We start from the raw sequence: 21,210 nt of genomic DNA on the forward strand, positions 1-21,210 counted from the left end.
AAGTACAAAACAACTATATTGCTGGTTAATAGAGAAATAAAATTATATTATTAAAATTTTAACATACTACACTTGGTAAATAATGTGTAGAACTTCATCATATGCCAAAGGCACCATTACCTGGAGAACCTGCAAAACCATATACGCTTACTGAAATTCCTGGACCAAGGTCAGAAGCACTTCTCAATGAATTTTCTAAAATTCAGGTTTATATTATTATCACAAAATTCAAATTTTATTGGAGATTGACACATTTATATAAACAATTATAAAATATTGCAGCAAGTAGGCTCCATTCAATATTTTGGAGACTACCAAAGATCTGTTGGAAATTACTTAGCAGATATTGATGGAAATGTTTTCTTAGATATGTTTATGCAATTATCTACCCTTGCTCTTGGATATAATCATAGGTCAATCCTTGGTGCATTATCTTGTGGAGGAAATCAAGTAAATATAATTGAAAATAATTATATCCATTAAAATTAGCTTAAAGGTGTCAACATAATAAATTTTTAGCGAGTAATAGCAAACAGGCCTGCAATAGGATTATTCCCTGGTTTAGAGTGGCCGTGTAAAATACAGGATACATTGCTTCAACCATGTGTTAGATACTTTTACTTATCAAATTTGTAACTACGTTTATTTCATCAATAAGAATAAAAATAACATTGGATAGTAAATAATAATAAATAACAATGAATTTATTAAATATAATATTATTTCACACATACATCAGGTAGCTCCAAAAGGGTTACCATGCATTTTTACAGCCATGTGTGGTGCTTGTTCAATTGAGCATGCTATACAAATGGCATTCATAAAATATGCAGAAAGACATCGACGTGGCAAAGATTTTACTGAGGAAGAAAAGGAAAGTGCACCTTTTAATAAACCACCTGGTTGTCCTGAATTGTCTATCCTTTCCTTTGAAGGTACCTTAACATAGTGTTGTAATATACCAACACTACAAATTGATGAAATTTATAAAATTAGGAGGATTTCATGGTAGAACATTTGGTGCACTGGCATTAACGCATTATAAGTACATAATGAAAATTGATATACCTTCTCTTCAATGGCCAATTGCACCCTATCCACATTATTTATATCCATTGGATCAGCATGAAAAAGAAAATAAAGAGGAAGATGCTCGGTGCTTGGAACAAGTAGATTTGATAGTACTATGATATAAATTTTAAATTAATTTTATTGCTAAAGATTGATAAAATCTACATCAAAATATAAAAGGTAGAGGATTTAATAGAACGATATGAAAAGAATATGCCAGTTGCTGGTATCCTAGTTGAAGCAATACAATGTGAAGGAGGAGATAGACATGCTTCCCCAGACTTTTTTCTACAATTACAAGACATGTGTAAAAGAGTAAATGTTTAACATGCTCTGTTTAGATTTTTGTAGGACATAAATATTGAGAAACATAACACAATAAATTTTTCAGAGATCTATTCCTTTCATATTGGATGAAATACAAACAGGAGGTGGTGCAACAGGAAGAATATGGGCACATGAATATTTTGAATTAAACATTCCTCCTGATATCGTTACATTTAGTTACAAAATGCAAGCTAGTGGATTTTATCATTCTCCCGAATACATGTAACATATTTATTAAACATAATAGTGTTTGAATAGAATATTGTATCATTATAAATATTTTTCATACTATCTATTTAGGCCCAAGCAACCATATAGAGTTTTTAATGCATGGATGGGAGATCCAATCCAAATTTTACTGTTAGAAGCAGTATTACAAACCATTGAAGCAGAAGACTTATTAACTCATGTATGTTATGTCGGCAATTATTTGCTTTGTCAACTAAACACCTTACAACATGAATTTTCGGATATTATAAGTTCCGTACGAGGTAGAGGCTTTATCATTGCCTTTGATACGAGATGTAGGGATATGAAAAAGAAATTAATGCATCTTTTACGTAATAGAGGTAATATCAAAAATTTAATATATTCATTTGACAATTTTTATATTCTGCTTCCCTATAGTAAATTTACAAATGTTAGGTATACAAGTGGGCGACTGTGGAACAAAATCAATTCGATTAAGACCATGTCTAATATTCGGAGAATATCATGCCGATATCTTTTTAGAAATTCTTCGCGATTGCTTGCAAGAACTTGCAGAGTGCTGATGTATTTGTAAATTATATTTTACTTATTTATTGTATTATACATTTGTTAAATATATACTTTAATACAAAACTATCACGTTCTATAACATTATTATATGTATGTATATAACAACTAATTATGAAGTATATTATACGATAGCAATAATAATAACAATTTGAGAGTGCACCTGCTGCCATTACATTCAAATCTAAATTCAAATGATATTCAAACATCGCGGCTAGTAGTCACATAGTTCCATTACCGATCAAGGACCAAGAATATACATATTGTCTGTGTACATATAAAGGAGATCGATATCAGTATGGCGGTAAAGGAGCGGCTCCATTCAGCGTGATTGGAAATCAAGATTATTATGGCTCAGATTTTACATTACATAACGGGAAAGTGCATTTCCATCGAAGTGCATTTTTCGCGACGCCTAGTAGCATCTTGAACGACCATAAGGATAGAACAAAAAACAAAACATTAAGTTTGTCATTGTGAGTAAGAAAAAGTAAACGAAGAGGAAAGGATTTTACAAGGACGTTACAACTTATAACTGATAATCGCAACATCGCAACTGAAGTCCTTAGCCCCGGCACGTTGAAGCGTAAACAATCACCATGGCAAAGTACGAAGATATTGCGTAACACTAGCTTTATCTCATTATAGCAGCGTAAAAAGTGCATCATTAATTCAATGATAATGCTCTGTTTACTATGCCACGCTGCAAACTGTATTATTATTACATTTATTTCATCGGTTTATTTCTTAGCGGCATGTCCCTTTTTAAATCTTTAATTTTTGTCAAACAGAATGCTGACTTCAAATTGGTGTGAGTTTATGGATTAATAGTCAAAATATTTTCGTACTTAATTTTTTTATTCACATAATACTTTTGTGTTGCTAAGTTATGAATATGTATTAGTTTACATTATTAGTTCTAAAGTAATATATTTCTTTTATTTCGTACTTCTTGAAAAATTATTTACATTTTATGTATGTACTTATGTATGTATATGTGTATGTATATGTTGCTATAAGTAATTAGTTTATATGTATCTATAGCTTTTTTGTTTTATTCTTTCCATAGTATAAAAGTATGAGTAATTACTATATAAATTATATTTTCACTTGTACTTGTTATAATAATTCACATGATGTGTAAGGAAACATTTTCTTTTTTCAGAGTAAGGTTTCAGACTTTATTATGTTATAATTATGCCTCCTCATATTATTTCATAATAAAATATATCTTATTAATGTCATTGATTTTATATACTTTTAAATAATGTAGATAATTTACATAGATATAAATAAATTATTTTCAAAATTAAGAATTTTGTCAAAATAAAATTTTCCTCCTTAATTTTGTGTTTTATTCTATCTTCAATAGTTTATCTAAGGCTATTAGATTAATCAGAGTTGAAAATGTTTTCATTGCTAATTATTAATTCAGTAACTTCATACAACTACTAGCATCATAAAAACTGGAAAAACATGTTGAGTTTTTAAAAAATGACTGAATCATAATGATGCAATGAGTTCTTATACAAAACATAGTGTTATATATAACAATGCTTTCAAAAGATGTGTTCTAAATTGTAATCTTATCTCCTTTATTTTGTTATCGGTTACTGGTGCAGCTAATCAGTAATTCTCTGTTCACAATTATTTACTTCATAAACTCATTCGTATATCAGAATCAGAGCAAGTTATAGACATTAATATTATGTCTATAATTTTGTAAAAATGAAAGTTGATAGGTTTTCACAGTTATATATAGAACAGTTTTATCAATTACTCCAGGGTAAGCTACTTCATTTATAAAGGAGAAATCACTTTGTTCATGTTCAATATGAATTTACAAATCATACATAGTATTACATAACTATATGTATACTATCAACATATTATATAAGTTAATATAATATATATGTATTAAATTATGTTAATTCTGACTTTTTTTTAGAGAGATGATGATAGTATTTGTTTATGACACTGTAAGGTGTTGTAAAGAAGATGATGATCCTGCAGAGGCAGTTATGTATTTCCATCCTGCATGGGTATCTCTTACGCAAAGATTAGCTCTAGCAGGGCAATTAATGGCTGTTAATCAATTTCTTTCAACTTCGTTTTCCAATCCAAAATCAATCACATTACAAGGAGGAAAATTTGTATTAAAGAAATTTGGACAGTACATACTTGTAAGTGTATTGTTATTATATTTTTTTCTTTACATAGGTATAATTAATAATAATTTATTTACTTATAAAAATAATTGAAAATATAAGAGAATTTGACTACATGACTTCAGAATTAATATAATGCAAAATATGAAAATCATTGTATGTATAGCATAATTTGATAGTAGTAGTTATCTATTAAAGCAGTTACAATTATCAGTGTAGTCTCAATGAATGAAACGTAATATTTTTCTCATTGCTTAATGTGTCATACTTAGTATAAATTAATATTTGCCACATAAATTTCATTGTTTATTACTTTACAGGCAGTTGGAACTGATAGGAATATTCATGACTGGATTCTAGAAAGGCGTGCAAATACATTAGAATCATTGCTAAAATTTTTTCATTATGATTTGAATAAGATACTGGAATCATTTAATAATGACAGAAATAAGTTCACAGAGAAGCTTTATCAAATGTTTGAAACATATTTGCCAATACTTCAATATAGTGCCAATCTTTTCTCCAATATTCCTATCATTAAACTTCCAAAGGTAATTGATATATGATATCAATTTTTCTATTTTCTTTCTATTTTCTAGCTTTTTTAAATATATTTAATTATTTGTTGTGGATATAATATGTTAATGTTATGTTTTTTTAGAGCGCTAGCAACATATTTTTAGAAGCAATTCAAGTTTTACAATATTATCAAGAAATCAGTGGTATCATAGGTGGTGCACTCTTCTATAATAATAAGTAAGTTTCTAGAGTAGTGACAAATAAATTGTTCTTTTATTTTAAAAACTAAAGGTATTAATATTTCAGGGTAGTTGCAACTCAGTTAAGTGCTGAGTTGACCAAACAAATTGTTATAACTGATCCATATAGAATAAAGGTATATTAAATTAAAATATACTAATAGTATGTAATATTTACATACTATAGTATATAATATTGTTTCTTTTAATACAATTTTTTAGGCTCCTGCAGAGAGAATATCAACAGAATTTCATCTACCTGTTGGAGTACAGTTATTGCGAGTATATATAGAGCAAAAACAGTTTACAAAACTTGTACAAGAAGCAAATAATGAACGATATTATAGTTCTTATTTAGATTCTGTGACAAAAAAGATATTTCAAAGAAAGGTTAGTAGTTTTTGACAATGAATTATAATAATTATTTAATAATGAAACTATTATATTCTTAGAACATGTCCAAGAACAGTAAGGAACTTCCTTTGTCCGGAATGAAACGTGATACTTCTCGCATTTTTACTGTACCTGAAGAAGGAGAATTAGATTCATTACAGTACAACGATAATAGTCACTATGTACCCTCCGTACCACTTACAGCTTACAGTTCTCCAGTGAAACGTAAACAGGAAAGTAAAACAGACCGTCCTAAGTGTGTAAATCCTTTAACTCCTAGCGTTTGCTCTACACCATTAAAAGATATTAATAGAGTATTACATGGTAATGCTATGTTAATATGTAACACAAACGAAGATACAAATAATGAAGCAGAAGAAGAAAAAAAAGAAATAAAAACAAATGTAGATGATATTCCAGATGTTGTTAAGGAAGCACTTAGATATAAACGTTTAAATAAATTAAGAAACGTTACGCCAAAAGAAAAATTAGTTAAACGAAAAGAATTTAATAAGAGAAGCTTAAGTATGCATGATTTAGGATCGTCCAATTTGTATTCCAATCGAATATCAGTAAGAACATATGGATTAGGGTTGCCACAATTAAAACAAAGTATATCTCCCGAAACTTCTCCTCAAAAGCAATCTTTACATAAAAGGCAGTTTCATACAATTACTGACCCATATTATCCTATATTTCGATGTGATGGATTACCAGTATCTCAGTCTTTATATAATCAATATATATCTTCGCATTACGAAGAACTTAAGGATGATCGAAATAATACAATTAATCGTAACGACTTTTTAACAAGTTTAGCTAACGATTGTAACATGAAAAATGTAACAAATAACTGTGATACCATAATCAGTGATAATTTAGAAAAATCAAGTAATTCTCGTGACATAAAAATAGATAGTAAAGTGAAACAAGAAATTTATCGCAGATCAATGAGTCTTCCTTTGAAACCACTCAATATCACTGATGATGATGATAGACGAAAATCAGCATCGGAATGTGGTAACGTATATGAATTTCTTCAAAAGAAAAAGTTGGATGGTCTACAATTAACGCCTCTTATGTCTAAACTCAGTTTACTTGCTGATGAGAGAACTAGTGGTTTTTGTAGTAGAGAAACAACTCCTAGCGAATTTCGTGATTTATCGGGCTTTTCAACAGCAACAAACCAAATAATCAAGCAAAAACTGGAAGCAGTTAATAAGGAAACTGGCAGTGATGGTGAAGATGAATTGGAAGAAGATTGGGTAACTACTTCCAAAGATGAAGTTTCTTTTGAGAAAACAGAACTATTTCTCTGTGGACACCACAATATGGTGCTAGTACTACTAATGGAAAATGGAACTGCTAATAATCCTGATCTTATACACTCTCTCGTAAGTATATTTTATTGTCTAATATCTAATATATTGAAATTTAATTTTTTGATAATATATATTATAGTAATACTTGTTATAGTGGCAAACTTGCGTGAATACGTTAGGAAAACTTGAAGCAAGACTACAACAATGTTTAGAGCCTCTACCTTCAAATGAAAATAAGGAATTATATAGTATATTAAGTATTGATCCTCAATGGGACACAATAAATCGTTCTGGACTCTGGGGTGTTACTGAATTGGATATTGTTTCTTGCCTTCATGATAGGTTCACATATGCCAGCAATCTCACAGATATTATTGTCAGGTAATTATTTCAGCATTAGTTAATTTGATTCATTTAGTGCAATTTTGCATATGTCTGCTTGTTTCAGTAGACCTATTTATATCTTTTTGTTCGGTTAAAACAATACTACTACCAAAAATTTTCAAGAAAATGAATTGTATTATAAATTTAGAATATGTTTTGTTTTATATATTATGAAGCACTAAACTACTATATAATAGTAATATATAAGTAATATATAAGTACTAACTTATATATTTATACATTATGAAGCATTAAACATGGTAATTTTTCATGAAATATAGTAAAACAAATGAGTATATTTTATTAATTAACTAGAACGGAGGATACCGTTGTTTATGGTAACCAGTGTGGAAACGTAGAGGTATTTTATCAACAAGCAGTGGCTCCAAATACCTCTGGAGGACTTCCAACTCCTGCAGATTTAATGGGAATTGTGTCTCTTAAAGCAAAACGTAGATTGGAAAGAGATCATGGGATTGTATTGCTATAAATAATAATTATCTACAAATGCTTCCATCACAATCTCATTTAGAATTGAATTGTTTTATTTAATATTTTGTTCTTTTCTTTATATTTCCTGGCATGCCAAATTAATAATAATATATAACATTCTGTACATATTTTATCTCCGAATAGTAGTAGATACATTTTTCTGATGTTTTTAATAATATTAAATAGAAGCATTCTCTTTACCTTGTTATATAGTAATACAAGGGCATTAAAAATGGGAATGCAATCCTTCATTTAGTAGTTAGTATGTAACAGTAGTTGAACTCTTATTACCATAGCAACGATTTTCAAATAACCATATATAAACATCACGTATATATGTTAATGCGTGTATGTATACTTTTAGTATTATATTTATTTAAAACGTCCATATTTTGAGTAAGAAACAATGAGTTCAAATTTTCATATCTCTTTCCAAATAAAAGGATAATTAAACGTTCCATTAATTTAATCGACCAAGAACATTTTTACGATAAAAAAATACTACATATTCATAGAAAAAAATATTACCAAATTTTCTACATGTATTTTTGTAATAAAGATCATACTATTGAGTATAATAATTTAAGAATTGGCGGTAATCAAAGAATTTTTATATCACTCACATGTATCGACCAGACATAACAAAACCGGTATTGAAACGTTACTATTTTCGCGATCATAAATGATATATTTTAATACGAAATATTAAATGTTTTATTAAAAGAAATTCTTCGATAATAAATTCACACTTTTGGTTTTTTCATAATAGTATAAAAAGTAACGTGAACTTCAGATATTGTATATCTTTATTGCATTTTTTTATCTTATTAAATATGAATGATATTACGCAATAAAATTTGCAATTATATTTAAAAGTTTTGTATCATAAACATAAATGTAGTAGAAATATATATTGTACCTAAACAATAATTTTTATCATGTATGGTTTCAAAAATTAGATAAATAATGAATAAATATTCATAACAGGTAGATAAAAATTCTTTTAAAATGTTTAAAATTGTAATACAGTTAGCATGATGCAACAGTTTTTTCAAATCCAAACTTTTAATATCTTAAATAAAACAAAATCATTCTAGTATTGTAACTCTATGTCCAAATTAAGTGATATTGAGTATTAATTTATTTGTCTATTTATAATCGTGTTATTATGAGTAAAGATTTTTATTGCGTTTAAGCATAAGGCAATTAATTGTTGTTTATTGTTTGACCTCTTAACAATTCCGTTTTGTATAAATGAATTTATATTGTATGTATTATAAATATATAATTAGTTCTTTGTATATAAATATATGTAAGAAGCGTCTGATATGTAATCTGTTTACATGATTTATAAATAATAATGTAATTTTTAAATTTATTAGTATAAGTAGATTAAACTAATAATATTATTAAAAAAATAATGTATAACATAAGAGGTCAATATGTTAACAAAAAAGAATGTTATAAATAATATTAATGTAATTCCTGAAAATCATAAAATGCGTTATAAAAACTTAATAATAACTAAACATCAACGTCTAGCAATCACATTATATATATTTTTTGATGGTATTTATTAAATATTTTAATTTTAATCTAAAAAGTAAATTCTTTTCGAAAAAATAATTTTTTTATTAATACGTTTAGATGTTTATGTATTCTTCTGTTATAACTATAGTTGTAATTTCTAAGATGAATATAAATTTTATCTTAAGTATCTTTGTATATGAAGATACAACCTAAAATGAATTATGATTCTTCTAAACGTTTTAGATATTTTGACGTATTAAACAATTTCTAATTATTACGTAAAGTCCATATTTTATATTGTTTATAATAATATGCAGTATTTAAATTTTATTATATATGTTGACTGTAATTATAATAATCTTCTAAATATAATTATAATAATATCTTTAAATATATAATAATCTAATCTAGTCAGTTATTGTGTATTGCGGGAAGCTATAAATATTTCAAATTATTTCTTACTCTTATTTAAATCCAATTCAAACTAGTCATATCAAAGTATAATCGCAGATATTAATTCACAAATAATATAAGACATACATGCAGTAGAACATGAACAACAAAACACTGTAATGTCATCCATGGAATATACTTTAATTGAATAAAAATTATAATTGAAATATGCAATACTTGAACTTAATCGTTTTTAAAATTTTTATTCTGATATAAAATAAAATTATTATAGATATTATACTTCAAATAATATATGTTTCATTTTTCATTCCTAAATATTTTCAAAGAAAAAAATAGTTTTTTTATAATTGATATAACGAAAGAAAAAGAAGAAGAAGAACATTTTAAAGAAATAGAGATCACCCTTTTTTCTATATTTATATACAGATATCTATCATGTGTCTTGAAATCGTTCTGCTGTCTTTCTTTCTTGTCGACCTCGATATAGTAGAGAAAAATGAGACGAGGTGATCCTCCTAGCTCTGCCGGTTCGTTAATATGTTTGTATCACGCACTATGTACGTTTCTCATCATTATTTACATTAAACAGGTAATTTACATTAAACAGGACGCGCCTCTAAAACCAGAATCTAAGTGTTGACACACGATCACGTTTCGTCATATTGAACGGCGAGCCTCCGCAAATGGAAAGTTTTACACGAATGAAATACTTTGAACTCTTCCTGTTTGTGGTGAAATAGTTTTTAGAAAAATAGTTATTTTTAAACAACGACATATATATAATATTAACAAATATATTATACTATATATATACTATTGCATTACTTTAGTAAGTAAACTAAAGTTTACACCTTTTAATCATTCAAAAATGTACAACAAAGTTGACTTTGGTTTGTAAGCATCATTAAAAAATGCTTAATTTGTTTAACATGTTTAAATACTAAAAAGATGTATAATATTTTTTCAATAAACATGATTGTATTTTATTTTCGCGTTTGCTATACAAATACAAAATACAAGAATATTTGTGAAAAACAAGAATATTTACTGGAAACAATATTTACAAATACATTTTCGTTATTAATTGCAATTAATAAAGTGTACAACAAATTTTTTTAACGTTAAAATACTTTACAATTTTATATTTTTAAACATATTGTAATAAAAATTTGGAAAATTAGCATTTTAATATATCTTAAATGTTTTAAAAGATATCACGGAGGATATTAATGTGGATTTTTAATAAATAAACAAATTAATATAATTGAAAATCGACAATAAACAAAATTTCTTCAGTACATAAGTCAATAAATATTATTTAAAGAAATGACCTTAAAAATGATAGTTCCACAGACAAACCGATGAATAAAATATCAGATGATCGTAAATAATCCTGAAAAACCTGCTATTAGTATTACACATTAGATTTACGACTCACAGTTTTTAAAAGAATGCGACGCAAACAAGCCTCCCTGATCAACCAATCAGCGATCAGGATATAGCATTACTGATTTTCACGCGCTTATATTTAAGCAAGGTATGTTTCCGATTACAAACCACGAAAAAGAAATCATTAACTAACTCGCTCTAACTTTCCGCAAGTATTCAAAATGGTATGAAATTTATAATCTATTTTTAACTAAGTTCTACTATAAAAAAATTTATTATTACAGTACCGTAGTAGTATTAATACTATTTAATTAAGGACATCTTAATTTGTATAAATGTTAGTTTTCAGTCCGAATATAATCGTTCGTAATTTAAATAAAATAAAACTTTTAATGTTCTCTAATTTTCAGATGAATCGATAATATAAAATTTTTAATTTCATCTTTTTCAGACTACATATACAGATAAAGGTCCCAAGGTAATTATCGTAACACAAATACTCTAATTGAAAATATAATTTATTATAACATATATTTAACATGTAATTCTTTGTTTTTAGCCTTTAGGAGGAAAATTCTTGTGCTTCGATCACCTCAAATTCTGGGTTGGAAATGCAAAACAGGTAATTAGAACAAAATAGTACATATCTACTAAAAAAATTAGATAGTTTCATTAAATAATAGATGAAATCATGAATTTCATGATATAAGCAAATATTCAGGATTCATATTTGTTAACACTTTAAAACATTTTTTCGTCTTTCGATATTTCTGATTTCTTTTATATTTTCACACGGAAACAAAATTGAAATAAGCCACCTACCTATTATGAATTTATATTTAAACACATTTGTTACTTTAGGCAGCCAGTTATTACTGCACTAGATTGGGTTTTGAACCTTTGGCTTATCGTGGTTTAGAGACTTGTTCCAGGCGCGTGGCGTCACACGTCGTTAAACAAAATCAGGTAAATACTAAACAAATGTTTATTGTTCATATTTTTATAAAGTAACATCTTTTACCTATGTAATATCTTATATTAGTAAAAAATAAAAATAATGTTTTTATTTATAGATTATTTTTGTATTTGAATCAGCTTATGAACCTGATGATGAAGAAATGGCAAACCACCTTTCCCGACATGGAGATGGTGTTCGTGATATTGCTTTTAATGTTGAAGACATAGACATCATTGTAAAAGTATGTTAATATTATAACTTCCTGCGAATATATGAATGAAAGGATTATTATTTTTTTAGATCGCAAGAGAAAGAGGTGCCATAATAGTAAAAGACATATGGGAAGAAAATGACGAATATGGTATTGTAAAATTTGCTACCATAAGTACCGTAAGTACATACAAAGAAAGAAAATAATGAACTAACAACAGTATTTCAATAAAACATAATTATTCTCTTATTTATTAGTACGGAGATACATATCATACGCTAATAGACAGATCCAAGTATAATGGTTTCTTTTTGCCAGGATTTCAAAAGCTATCAGAAGATTCATTTTTAAAGACTTTGTATGTAACTTAAATTCAATCAAATTATTCTTCAAATAATATTATTAAGTTTCTAATAATTTTGTTTTTGTTACTTAGACCAAAAGTAGGATTGAATTTTGTTGACCATATTGTTGGCAATCAATCTGACAAACAAATGGAACCTGTTGCAAAATGGTATACAAACTGATAAAAAATTTAAGAAATTAGAGAAGTCTGTATACGCGATTGTGTTTTCTATATAAAATTTGTTTTATTGTAGGTATGAACGATGTTTGCAATTTCATCGATTTTGGTCAGTAGACGATTCTCAATTACACACAGAATATTCAGCTCTGCGTTCCATTGTCATGACGAATTGGGAAGAAACAGTGAAAATGCCTATTAATGAACCTGCTCCTGGCAAAAAGCGTTCTCAAATCCAAGAATATGTTGAATATTATGGGGGAGCAGGAGTGCAACATATTGCTCTTAATACAAACAACATAATTACAGCTGTAAATTACACATTTGACATAGCTTTTTGAAATTTAAATAAAATCTGATTTTAAAAATAAGAATTTACATTATTTCACAGATACAAAATCTGCAAACTAGAGGGGTAGAGTTCCTAGATGTTCCAGACACTTACTATGATATGTTAAGAAACCGTTTGAAAACCAGTGGTGTACAAATTTTAGAAGATGTCAATATACTTCAAAAATTAAAAATTTTAATCGATTATGATGAAAATGGATATCTTTTACAAATATTTACTAAAAATATGCAAGATCGCCCAACTCTTTTTATAGAAATCATTCAAAGGCATAATCACAATGTGGGTATTATAATGATCATTAAATCTATCATAAATCTTTTAAAACTGAAACTAATAAAATTATAAAAATTACTTCTGTTATAGGGATTTGGAGCTGGAAACTTCCAAGCGCTATTTCAAGCTATTGAAATGGAGCAAGCTAAACGTGGCAATTTGTAAAATTCATATTTTTAATACTTATGTCAACTAAGATAAAATACAATTATATATAGCAGCTTGTTTTTTAAAAATCATGCTTTTCATCTTAATTACATTAAAATTTTTTTATACTGCAAGTTGTAAAATAGAAACTACCATCATGTTATTAATTCCAGATATTGTATTTAATGGTCAACATTTGTTTTACAAAAATACATGTAGTATGAGGGAATAAAATATGTAACAATACAATTTAAAAAGTAATAATCAATCATTAAAATTGAATATTATACGCTGCTATATTATATTGTGATATTATGTTATTAACATATAAGCAACAATAGGTGTATTTAGAAAAAGAGAAAAACAAGAAAATTATTAAACTGTATTTATTTTTAATGCTCTTTTCTTTCTTTTGTGGCCAAGATATAAGCAAATGTTTTTCATATAAAAACTGCAGTATCTAGAAAGAATGGAATAATATGTGATGACAAAGGATATTAAGAAGAAAGTAGCTCACTTATTTTAATCTCTGGGGAGTCCATGGCTCAGATACCTGTCTGCTATTAACTGTAATAAACTTGCAGACATTTTTCTTCATACACTATCATGAATGCCAAGACGAAAAATGTCATGCTGGCAAAAAAATGAATTCCCCAGTGGCTTCAACACAAAAATCTGTGAGAAGGCATGTGGTGGATCTTCATCTGCCTGTAACAAATTATAAATATATAACTATACACTTAAGCTATGTATATCATTACCACATGTATAAATCTAATAAAAAAAATATATAAAATACATAATTTTCCTTTCTTGCTAATATATTTTACATAATCGTAATAGACCTTAGTATATAAAAATTGTATTGTGTAAAAATATATTGGTATGTAATTGAATTACTATCAATAAAGGTAAATTATTATTAAACATAGCTAATAATCCTATTAATTGCATCCCATGCAAAAGCTATGTAAATGTTTTAGAAATGTAATAAAAATAAAGAAGTATACAGAACAATAACAAACTCATTATACAATCAAATTTTATGTGAAAAAGGTTATATTACATTTGACCTGTGATTAAGCTAACAATAACATCTTCAACTATATTATTATAATATTTTGATTATTATACAGATTAAATACTATAGAATTCTTTCTATTTAAAAATATGTTATAATTATTACAACATTAAAAAATAATATATTATTATAAGCTATACAAAACTTAAATTTAATTGAATTATTTTTATTTTCATATATTTATATACCATTTCATATAATATTTAAACTATTGTTATATTGATACACAAAACAAATTAATAATAATTATTATTATAAACTTATATTATTATTAGTATAAACTATTATTAAACAACATGTCATTAGACTTTAACCAAAAGAGAAAAAATATATTTTATTCCGGTCAGTTCAGCAATTTAAATTTTTTTTATCATCACTCTTATTACATATACATATAATACATTGTATGCATTTTTACAAATGTATTATTCCAAAAATATTGAAATATGCAGATGGTGCAATAAATTACTTATGCTTATTACATAGTTTAAAATATAATTAATTAAATAATACATGCAAATAGTAAATTAATAAAATTATAAAACTTTGGTAAATTTAAATAATTATAATAACAAACATTAAAATGTAGCAAATATTTTCACTATTATAGAGTTATTTTAAGTTCTCAAATTTACCAAATTGTTAAATATTAATATTAGTTAAGTGTAAAAATTATTTTTCTCAAATTATTGATTACAGCAAATAGCAAAGCAATATTGCAAATAATACATAATTGAATTAAAATTAATAATAAGAAAGCATACTGACATACATGAAGCAGCTTTAGACATCAAAAATTAGTATCAGGCTTGCCTGTACCATGGTACGAAGATCAATGGAATAGCAATACCTGACGCCTAAACCGTGTTGTGCAGAGCAAGTCTGAAGATGTCATGCTGCACGTAAAAGCTGGTGCCAATTGGTTTCAGGACAAATGTCTGGATGTATGCATGGGGCTGATCCTCATCAGTCTGCCCAATCATCAACAATCACTGACTGAATTTTCTTATTTCATCTTCTTTGCGGAGGTATATAGAGAGATTGTTGCTGGACATTAGTCATAGCTCAATCTCTATCTTCATATGGCAGCACAAAAAATGTAAGGCAGTACAGTACACATTTGTGTAGCATGTCCAGCCAATAAAATACAATATATGGACGAATAAAAATATAAATGCGTCAATGAATTTAAAAAAAATATCGGGCCAAATATATCTCTTTCTTTAGAAAATGCATTAAATTGTGTATGATAGAAGAAGTTAAATTACTGAACTAATTGGAATAAGATCTCTGCACATATTAAATAAAATTCTTTCATTTATGTATAATCTCTGTTATTAGCATATATATAGCATATACTTATATATATAGTATATATATACACATATATATAAATATGAATAATTTTGTATATTTTTACATGCAAATTCCCTATCTGCTTATTCATATTATGCTCATATAATAATAAAAAGTTATTTTCTTTACCTGCAACCTTCCTAAAACATTAATAAGCACTCCACCATCAAACATAGGTTGTGAATCAATGGCAGTTATTATCCGATTTATTTTTTGAAATGTTAAGCTCTGAAAATGGAAGATTACTAATCAACATAACAAAAAAAATGAATTTATTTTTCTTTAATTTGATAATCTTTTTATGAACTATATGATTTTCTAGTCTATATAAAATATAGTTATATTAAAAAATGATAGCTATAATATAATGAAATATATAATAAAATATGACATATATAACCCATTTCTTAAAAAAAACTCACTGTTAATTTTTCCATGATTTTAATAGCACCTTGTATTTGCAAACCCTCGAATGTCATGAAAGATGACTCGGTCTGTAAACGTAACATCGAATAAGTATATAGAGAAAAAATTGTCACAATAAATAAATGTGATTAGAAACAAATAAAGCTTACATTATACATATTTATTAAATTTGGTCTTTGTGCGGGGTCGTCAAACATCGCATAATACTGTTGTACGAAACCCTTTCCAATAACTTCATATTGAGCGTTCAATGCCATCACGCTAACTTATTGTGTTCACACACACTACACGATATCAACAATATCAGTCTTTTTAAATGATTCAATCCTTCGACAAATCGTATTTAAAAAAAGTTCTACGACAAGGGTAAAATAGTACCTATTAACATCCCTCGTGCAAGATACAAGCGAGCAGGAAGCTACTTATGCCGACCAATCATTTCGATGTATCGAGAAAATCATCGGGATTATTCTCGAACTCTCGAAAAGTTTAGATATTCGGCAACGATTGTACTCGTTTTTGTAGAAACAATGTTGCTTCTGATTCGTGGTTCAGGTTGAAAATATACGAAATCAATCCGTTACTTTTCTGAAAATTATATGATATATATTGCAAGAAATAAATAATGATCTTTAAATGATGTTGTGAATAAAACCGGTCCGAACGAAAATTTTCTGCCAAGAAATAATTTTGTTAAACGTCATTCAAACCACGACATAGGATTGGTTATTATTAAACATCGCCGGATGTCTAATGATGCGACATCTGTAGGTTAAATTTTAAATATCGAACGGGTAACCAATTGAGAATTAGGTTGACTTCCTTTTTTCCGGTACGACAAGTCGCGAGGTGTGTGATGTTTGTCATTGCAGAAACTAATCCAAAAACATCGGAAAATAGAAAAATAATTTGTTTATAAATGTAATATTCTTTTTAGTAACGTTTATTCCGGTATTTTTGGGATAGTAATCAATTATTTGATTGTAGAATTTTAATAAGTTCTTGAATATGTTAACAAACATCTTTAATTTTGTTTTTGTTAAACTAAGATTAAAATTAGATTAATCATTTAAATTTTGTGTTTTAAGAAACATTCTATATATAAATTTATTTGTTAATTTTTTGAGTACTGGTGATGTAAAAGAGGTTATGTGATATCTGTTTACAACTGCCAATGTAGTCTAGGCGTTAAAAAATCTCGTTAAAAAAATTAATAATTCACGTAAAATAAATTAATATATTTTGTCACAAAATATTCGTTTCTTAATTTTGATACTACTGAACTAATTTTTTTAACTTCTCTCTATAGATATATCTTCAAGATGGTGAAGATTATGAAGTCGGGAAAAGTTGTATTGGTCCTTAGTGGCCGATACGCAGGAAGGAAAGCTATCATCATGCGTAATTATGATGATGGTACTACAGAAAAACAATATGGTCATGCTATGGTAGCAGGTATTGACCGATATCCACGAAAAGTACACAAAAGAATGGGCAAAGCAAAGATTCATAAACGTTCCAAAATTAAGCCATTTGTGAAAGTAAGTTTGTCACTAGTTGTTTGTGTAATTTTCCTTGTTTTATATATAATTTCATTTCAAAATATATGTATTAATGATAGGTACTTAATTATAACCATTTGATGCCGACGAGATATACTGTAGATTTACACTGGGATAAAGTAACACCCAAAGACCTTAAAGACCCAATGAAACGCAAGAAAATTCGATTCCAAACACGTGTTAAATTTGAAGAAAAGTAAGTATATCTATATCTATTATTACTTAATATTATATTTTTCAACTGTTTTGAGATTGCGTTTAAGATTATTTACTATAGATAGACAAATGATATTAATATCTATTTTTAGGTACAAATCTGGTAAAAATAAATGGTTCTTCCAAAAGTTACGATTCTAATTAAACTTAAATAAATATAAATCTACAAATATTTTAAGTGTAATCTTTACCACCTCTTTTCCTGTTCCATAATGAAAAAAGCAATTTTTTGTACATATATTTGAAAAGCATGATTCTAGTTTATTTTTAATTTGTAATGTTTATACATTAATGAATTTTTTGCTACAATATAGTTAACTTGTATTATTTAATTAAAAATAATTAAAGTTATATTATTAAAAATATTTTAACAATGTATGACAAGGTGTACTAAATCATGAATAAATTAAAAATATATTTAGAAAATATTAGTAAATAATATATAATTTAATAAATATCTATTAAACAAGTTGAAATATCATAATCTATAATGAAAATTTCAATGACGCTCTTATGAATTACACGTTCAGTTTTTTAATACGTTCATCTAATGATTCTATGTTACTTTTTATAATTTCTAAGTTTGATGCAAAGCTCTCTTGTACTCCTTTTAAAAGAGATTTGTTACTTTCCAAGTCAGAAGTTATTTGTGATTGTAATTCCTCTAAACGTGTTAAAGATTTGTTGAATGTAGCAGCTAAAAAAATATCGAAGAAATATATTTTTTGGAAAAAGAAATTTATAAAGTTTTATAAATATATTTAAATACACACCTTGCTGATGAATAGTATTTAAAGCCAACATTCGATTTACGGTTTGTGGTAAGATTTGTGAGATAGTTTCCGTTTGTTTCATAATATCATACATTTCCGAAATCTAAAAACAAACTTTGATTTAGATAAAATAGTTATTCAGTTATTTCCAATTTCTAATGTTGAACTCTCGTAAGTAAATTCATGTTATTTGAATATTTCTAAAAAAAAAGAATACTTTTTGTTCTTGTTCTGAATCTAATGTTAATGCAGTCTTTTTCTGTGCAACATTATCCATTCTATGAATTAGTGCGGCTAATCGGCTTTCGATTATATCTAATTGGTAAGTATCTAATAATGCAGCTTTTGCTCCTAATTCTTGAAGAGCTTCCATTACTCCTTGACCTTTGAGATTCTATAAAAAAATTTATTACTTACTTATTATTAGAAACATGCTAAAAATATGACTAACAATAAGTATTATAATTATGTAAGAATTCATTGTGCTACATACCTGTGAAAATTTTGAAAGTTTATCACTGGTTGTCCCAATTACACTTTCTAAATTGCAAAGCCTTTGTTCGAGTAATGCAATTCTTGCTGCTTCCTGCATTCTTGCTTTTTCTGGAAGATACATCATCTGATACTTAAGTACACCAGGTTCAGTTGCTTTATCATCTTTTGCATTCTGTGACTTTGAATCAGTTTCAGAAGTAAGAATACTAGTCTGCTTGAATGCTTGTATTTGTGATATCAGTTGTCTAAAATATTCATCAACAAAAGAAACATTTTCATTCTAAACACCTTATTATAATATAAATAAACTTACTTCATTCTTGTGCCTTGTGGATCTGACAGAGTTGCAACAAGATCAGCCCCGAGACATTCTTCTAATTTTAAGGAATCTAATTGTTTTCCTAAGAGTTGTACTTGAGAAATTATATCAGCAACAGATTTCACCTTTTCTTCTTTTGATTTTTCCTATATAACAAACAATAAAATATTCATTCATTTTTAATGTTTGAACAATATAGTACATCATAAAACAAATTTCGAATATGTATAATAGAACAATTAATACCTTCAAGTCATTTACTTCTTCATATAATTCTTTTATTTCACATTGCAAGCGCTGGTACTTTTGAATAGGGGTTTCTTTCTCTCCTTCTCCAGGCAATTCCCAATCTCCAAATCTAAAATTTGTTATATGTCTTCAATGTATATCTTATATCTTATATTTTCTTACTCAAAATATTTACTTATAGCCAGTTCTTGGTTTGAGTGATATTCGATCCGAAAAGTCAACTTCCTTGCTGAGGAAACGTTTATTTTTAAATTTAATAAATGCTTCAGTGGCACTAGTATGTAATTTTTCTATAGAATCTGTCTCATCCTAAAAAAAGGAAATATTCATACTGCTAAATACAGTATACTACATAATACATTATATTATAATCAATTTTCAATACTGTACCTCGGGGTAAAGTTGAAATTGTTCTGATTCTGGTAAATCAGTAGTCTCATAAACGTCCACTTGATCATATGCCTGTAGATACAATGAAAACATCGAAATATTAAATGTCCATTTATGTAAATTATAAGACATAGATGAGATTATGTAAAATTATATCATTTTAGATTATATCTTCTTATCTCAATTTCTGATTATATTCTCATTTCAAAATGTATTATATTTAATAACAATATCACATTGACATAATTTTATCGTAAAATATGAAATACTTACAATCCCAGGTAAATCGGCATATTTAGGATCAGCCATTTTTCGTAATTAATTTTAAAAATGCTGTAAATTTTATTCAGTTAAATTATTTTCAAAAATACAAGAAATGTTTTCGTTTAGTAGTGATTAATAAAATTAGTAAAATACTGGTGTAAAGCATTAAGATTTTAACCGAATATATTACGAAGTGTCACTGAGCATTTGGTTGTATCTGGTTGTATATAGCATATGTTTCACGTTCGTACGACCATCACGATATCTTCCAGCAAGTATCAGTACTACATTAAAACATGGTAAACTTAGAAAAGTGATACATATTTTTGAAAATAAAATATATTTTATTTTAGTAATAACAAAATTATAATCTTGTAAACGTAAATGTAATTATTTTATATGATTAAAATAACTTTTGAATTGTTCAAAGATATAGGGTATACAAAAAATACACATTTTAATTTGATATCTAATCAGTTTTGTTTAAGCTATAATTGTGTTGTAATTTACAATAAAACAATTAAAGTTTATATATAACGCATATGTATTGTCTTTCAAAAATGTAAAACTTTTAGATATTTTAAGTATTT

At 26.9% G+C, this 21,210-nt stretch overlaps 6 protein-coding genes across 10 annotated transcripts in view; 4 read left to right on the top strand and 2 right to left on the bottom strand.

Moving 5' to 3' along the window:
• LOC139985872 (4-aminobutyrate aminotransferase, mitochondrial) overlaps positions 1–2,932 on the top strand; it is a 2,986-nt gene extending 54 nt beyond the window's left edge. The window contains exons 2-9 of the mRNA XM_072000709.1: positions 91–206; positions 283–450; positions 520–606; positions 740–935; positions 997–1,169; positions 1,463–1,620; positions 1,699–1,967; positions 2,044–2,932. Of these exons, the coding sequence (XP_071856810.1) occupies positions 91–206; positions 283–450; positions 520–606; positions 740–935; positions 997–1,169; positions 1,463–1,620; positions 1,699–1,967; positions 2,044–2,171 (1,295 nt within the window). The 3' untranslated portion in view covers positions 2,172–2,932. The remainder of the gene's footprint in view (positions 1–90; positions 207–282; positions 451–519; positions 607–739; positions 936–996; positions 1,170–1,462; positions 1,621–1,698; positions 1,968–2,043) is intronic.
• Hps4 (Hermansky-Pudlak syndrome 4 protein) lies at positions 2,447–9,845 on the top strand. Of its 4 annotated transcripts, none has more exons than XM_072000663.1 (9): positions 2,456–2,986; positions 4,124–4,358; positions 4,664–4,894; positions 5,005–5,099; positions 5,169–5,238; positions 5,324–5,491; positions 5,554–6,888; positions 6,971–7,197; positions 7,516–9,845. In XM_072000663.1, the coding sequence occupies exons 1-9, from the start codon at positions 2,871–2,873 to the stop codon at positions 7,688–7,690; spliced, it is 2,652 nt and encodes an 883-aa protein (XP_071856764.1). In that variant the 5' UTR covers positions 2,456–2,870; the 3' UTR covers positions 7,691–9,845. The 4 variants fall into 4 exon arrangements, with proteins under 4 accessions (XP_071856767.1, XP_071856764.1, XP_071856765.1 ...); XM_072000664.1 differs by having other exon boundaries at positions 2,458–2,782; XM_072000665.1 differs by lacking the exon at positions 2,456–2,986 and adding an exon at positions 3,599–3,961.
• Positions 9,846–11,034: 1,189 nt separating this feature from the next.
• Hpd (4-hydroxyphenylpyruvate dioxygenase) lies at positions 11,035–13,885 on the top strand. The gene is made up of 11 exons (XM_072000690.1): positions 11,035–11,249; positions 11,477–11,503; positions 11,585–11,647; positions 11,887–11,991; positions 12,099–12,224; positions 12,284–12,373; positions 12,452–12,552; positions 12,631–12,708; positions 12,794–13,028; positions 13,109–13,348; positions 13,433–13,885. Exons 1-11 carry the CDS (start codon positions 11,247–11,249, stop codon positions 13,505–13,507), a joined length of 1,143 nt encoding a protein of 380 aa, XP_071856791.1. The 5' UTR covers positions 11,035–11,246; the 3' UTR covers positions 13,508–13,885.
• On the bottom strand, positions 13,861–17,005 carry Ntf-2 (nuclear transport factor-2). Of its 2 annotated transcripts, none has more exons than XM_072000704.1 (5): positions 16,502–17,005; positions 16,349–16,420; positions 16,056–16,154; positions 15,421–15,541; positions 13,861–14,197 (listed from the first exon to the last, which is right to left on the bottom strand). In XM_072000704.1, exons 1-4 carry the CDS (start codon positions 16,607–16,609, stop codon positions 15,428–15,430), a joined length of 393 nt encoding a protein of 130 aa, XP_071856805.1. In that variant the 5' UTR covers positions 16,610–17,005; the 3' UTR covers positions 13,861–14,197; positions 15,421–15,427. The 2 variants fall into 2 exon arrangements, with proteins under 2 accessions (XP_071856805.1, XP_071856804.1); XM_072000703.1 differs by lacking the exon at positions 15,421–15,541 and having other exon boundaries at positions 16,502–16,636; positions 16,731–16,984.
• An 81-nt stretch (positions 17,006–17,086) lies between these two features.
• Positions 17,087–18,302, top strand: Rpl27 (ribosomal protein L27). Its single transcript, XM_072000701.1, has 4 exons — positions 17,087–17,201; positions 17,662–17,893; positions 17,974–18,110; positions 18,223–18,302. Exons 2-4 carry the CDS (start codon positions 17,675–17,677, stop codon positions 18,269–18,271), a joined length of 405 nt encoding a protein of 134 aa, XP_071856802.1. The 5' UTR covers positions 17,087–17,201; positions 17,662–17,674; the 3' UTR covers positions 18,272–18,302.
• A 254-nt stretch (positions 18,303–18,556) lies between these two features.
• Positions 18,557–20,862, bottom strand: Dctn2-p50 (dynactin subunit 2). Its single transcript, XM_072000688.1, has 9 exons — positions 20,630–20,862; positions 20,357–20,428; positions 20,142–20,275; positions 19,964–20,075; positions 19,712–19,863; positions 19,397–19,643; positions 19,121–19,297; positions 18,904–19,006; positions 18,557–18,827 (listed from the first exon to the last, which is right to left on the bottom strand). The coding sequence occupies exons 1-9, from the start codon at positions 20,663–20,665 to the stop codon at positions 18,649–18,651; spliced, it is 1,212 nt and encodes a 403-aa protein (XP_071856789.1). The 5' UTR covers positions 20,666–20,862; the 3' UTR covers positions 18,557–18,648.
• Positions 20,863–21,210: the final 348 nt, after the last annotated feature.

This window comes from Bombus fervidus, chromosome 3, assembly GCF_041682495.2.
Source record: "Bombus fervidus isolate BK054 chromosome 3, iyBomFerv1, whole genome shotgun sequence".
Lineage (NCBI taxonomy): Eukaryota > Metazoa > Arthropoda > Insecta > Hymenoptera > Apidae > Bombus > Bombus fervidus.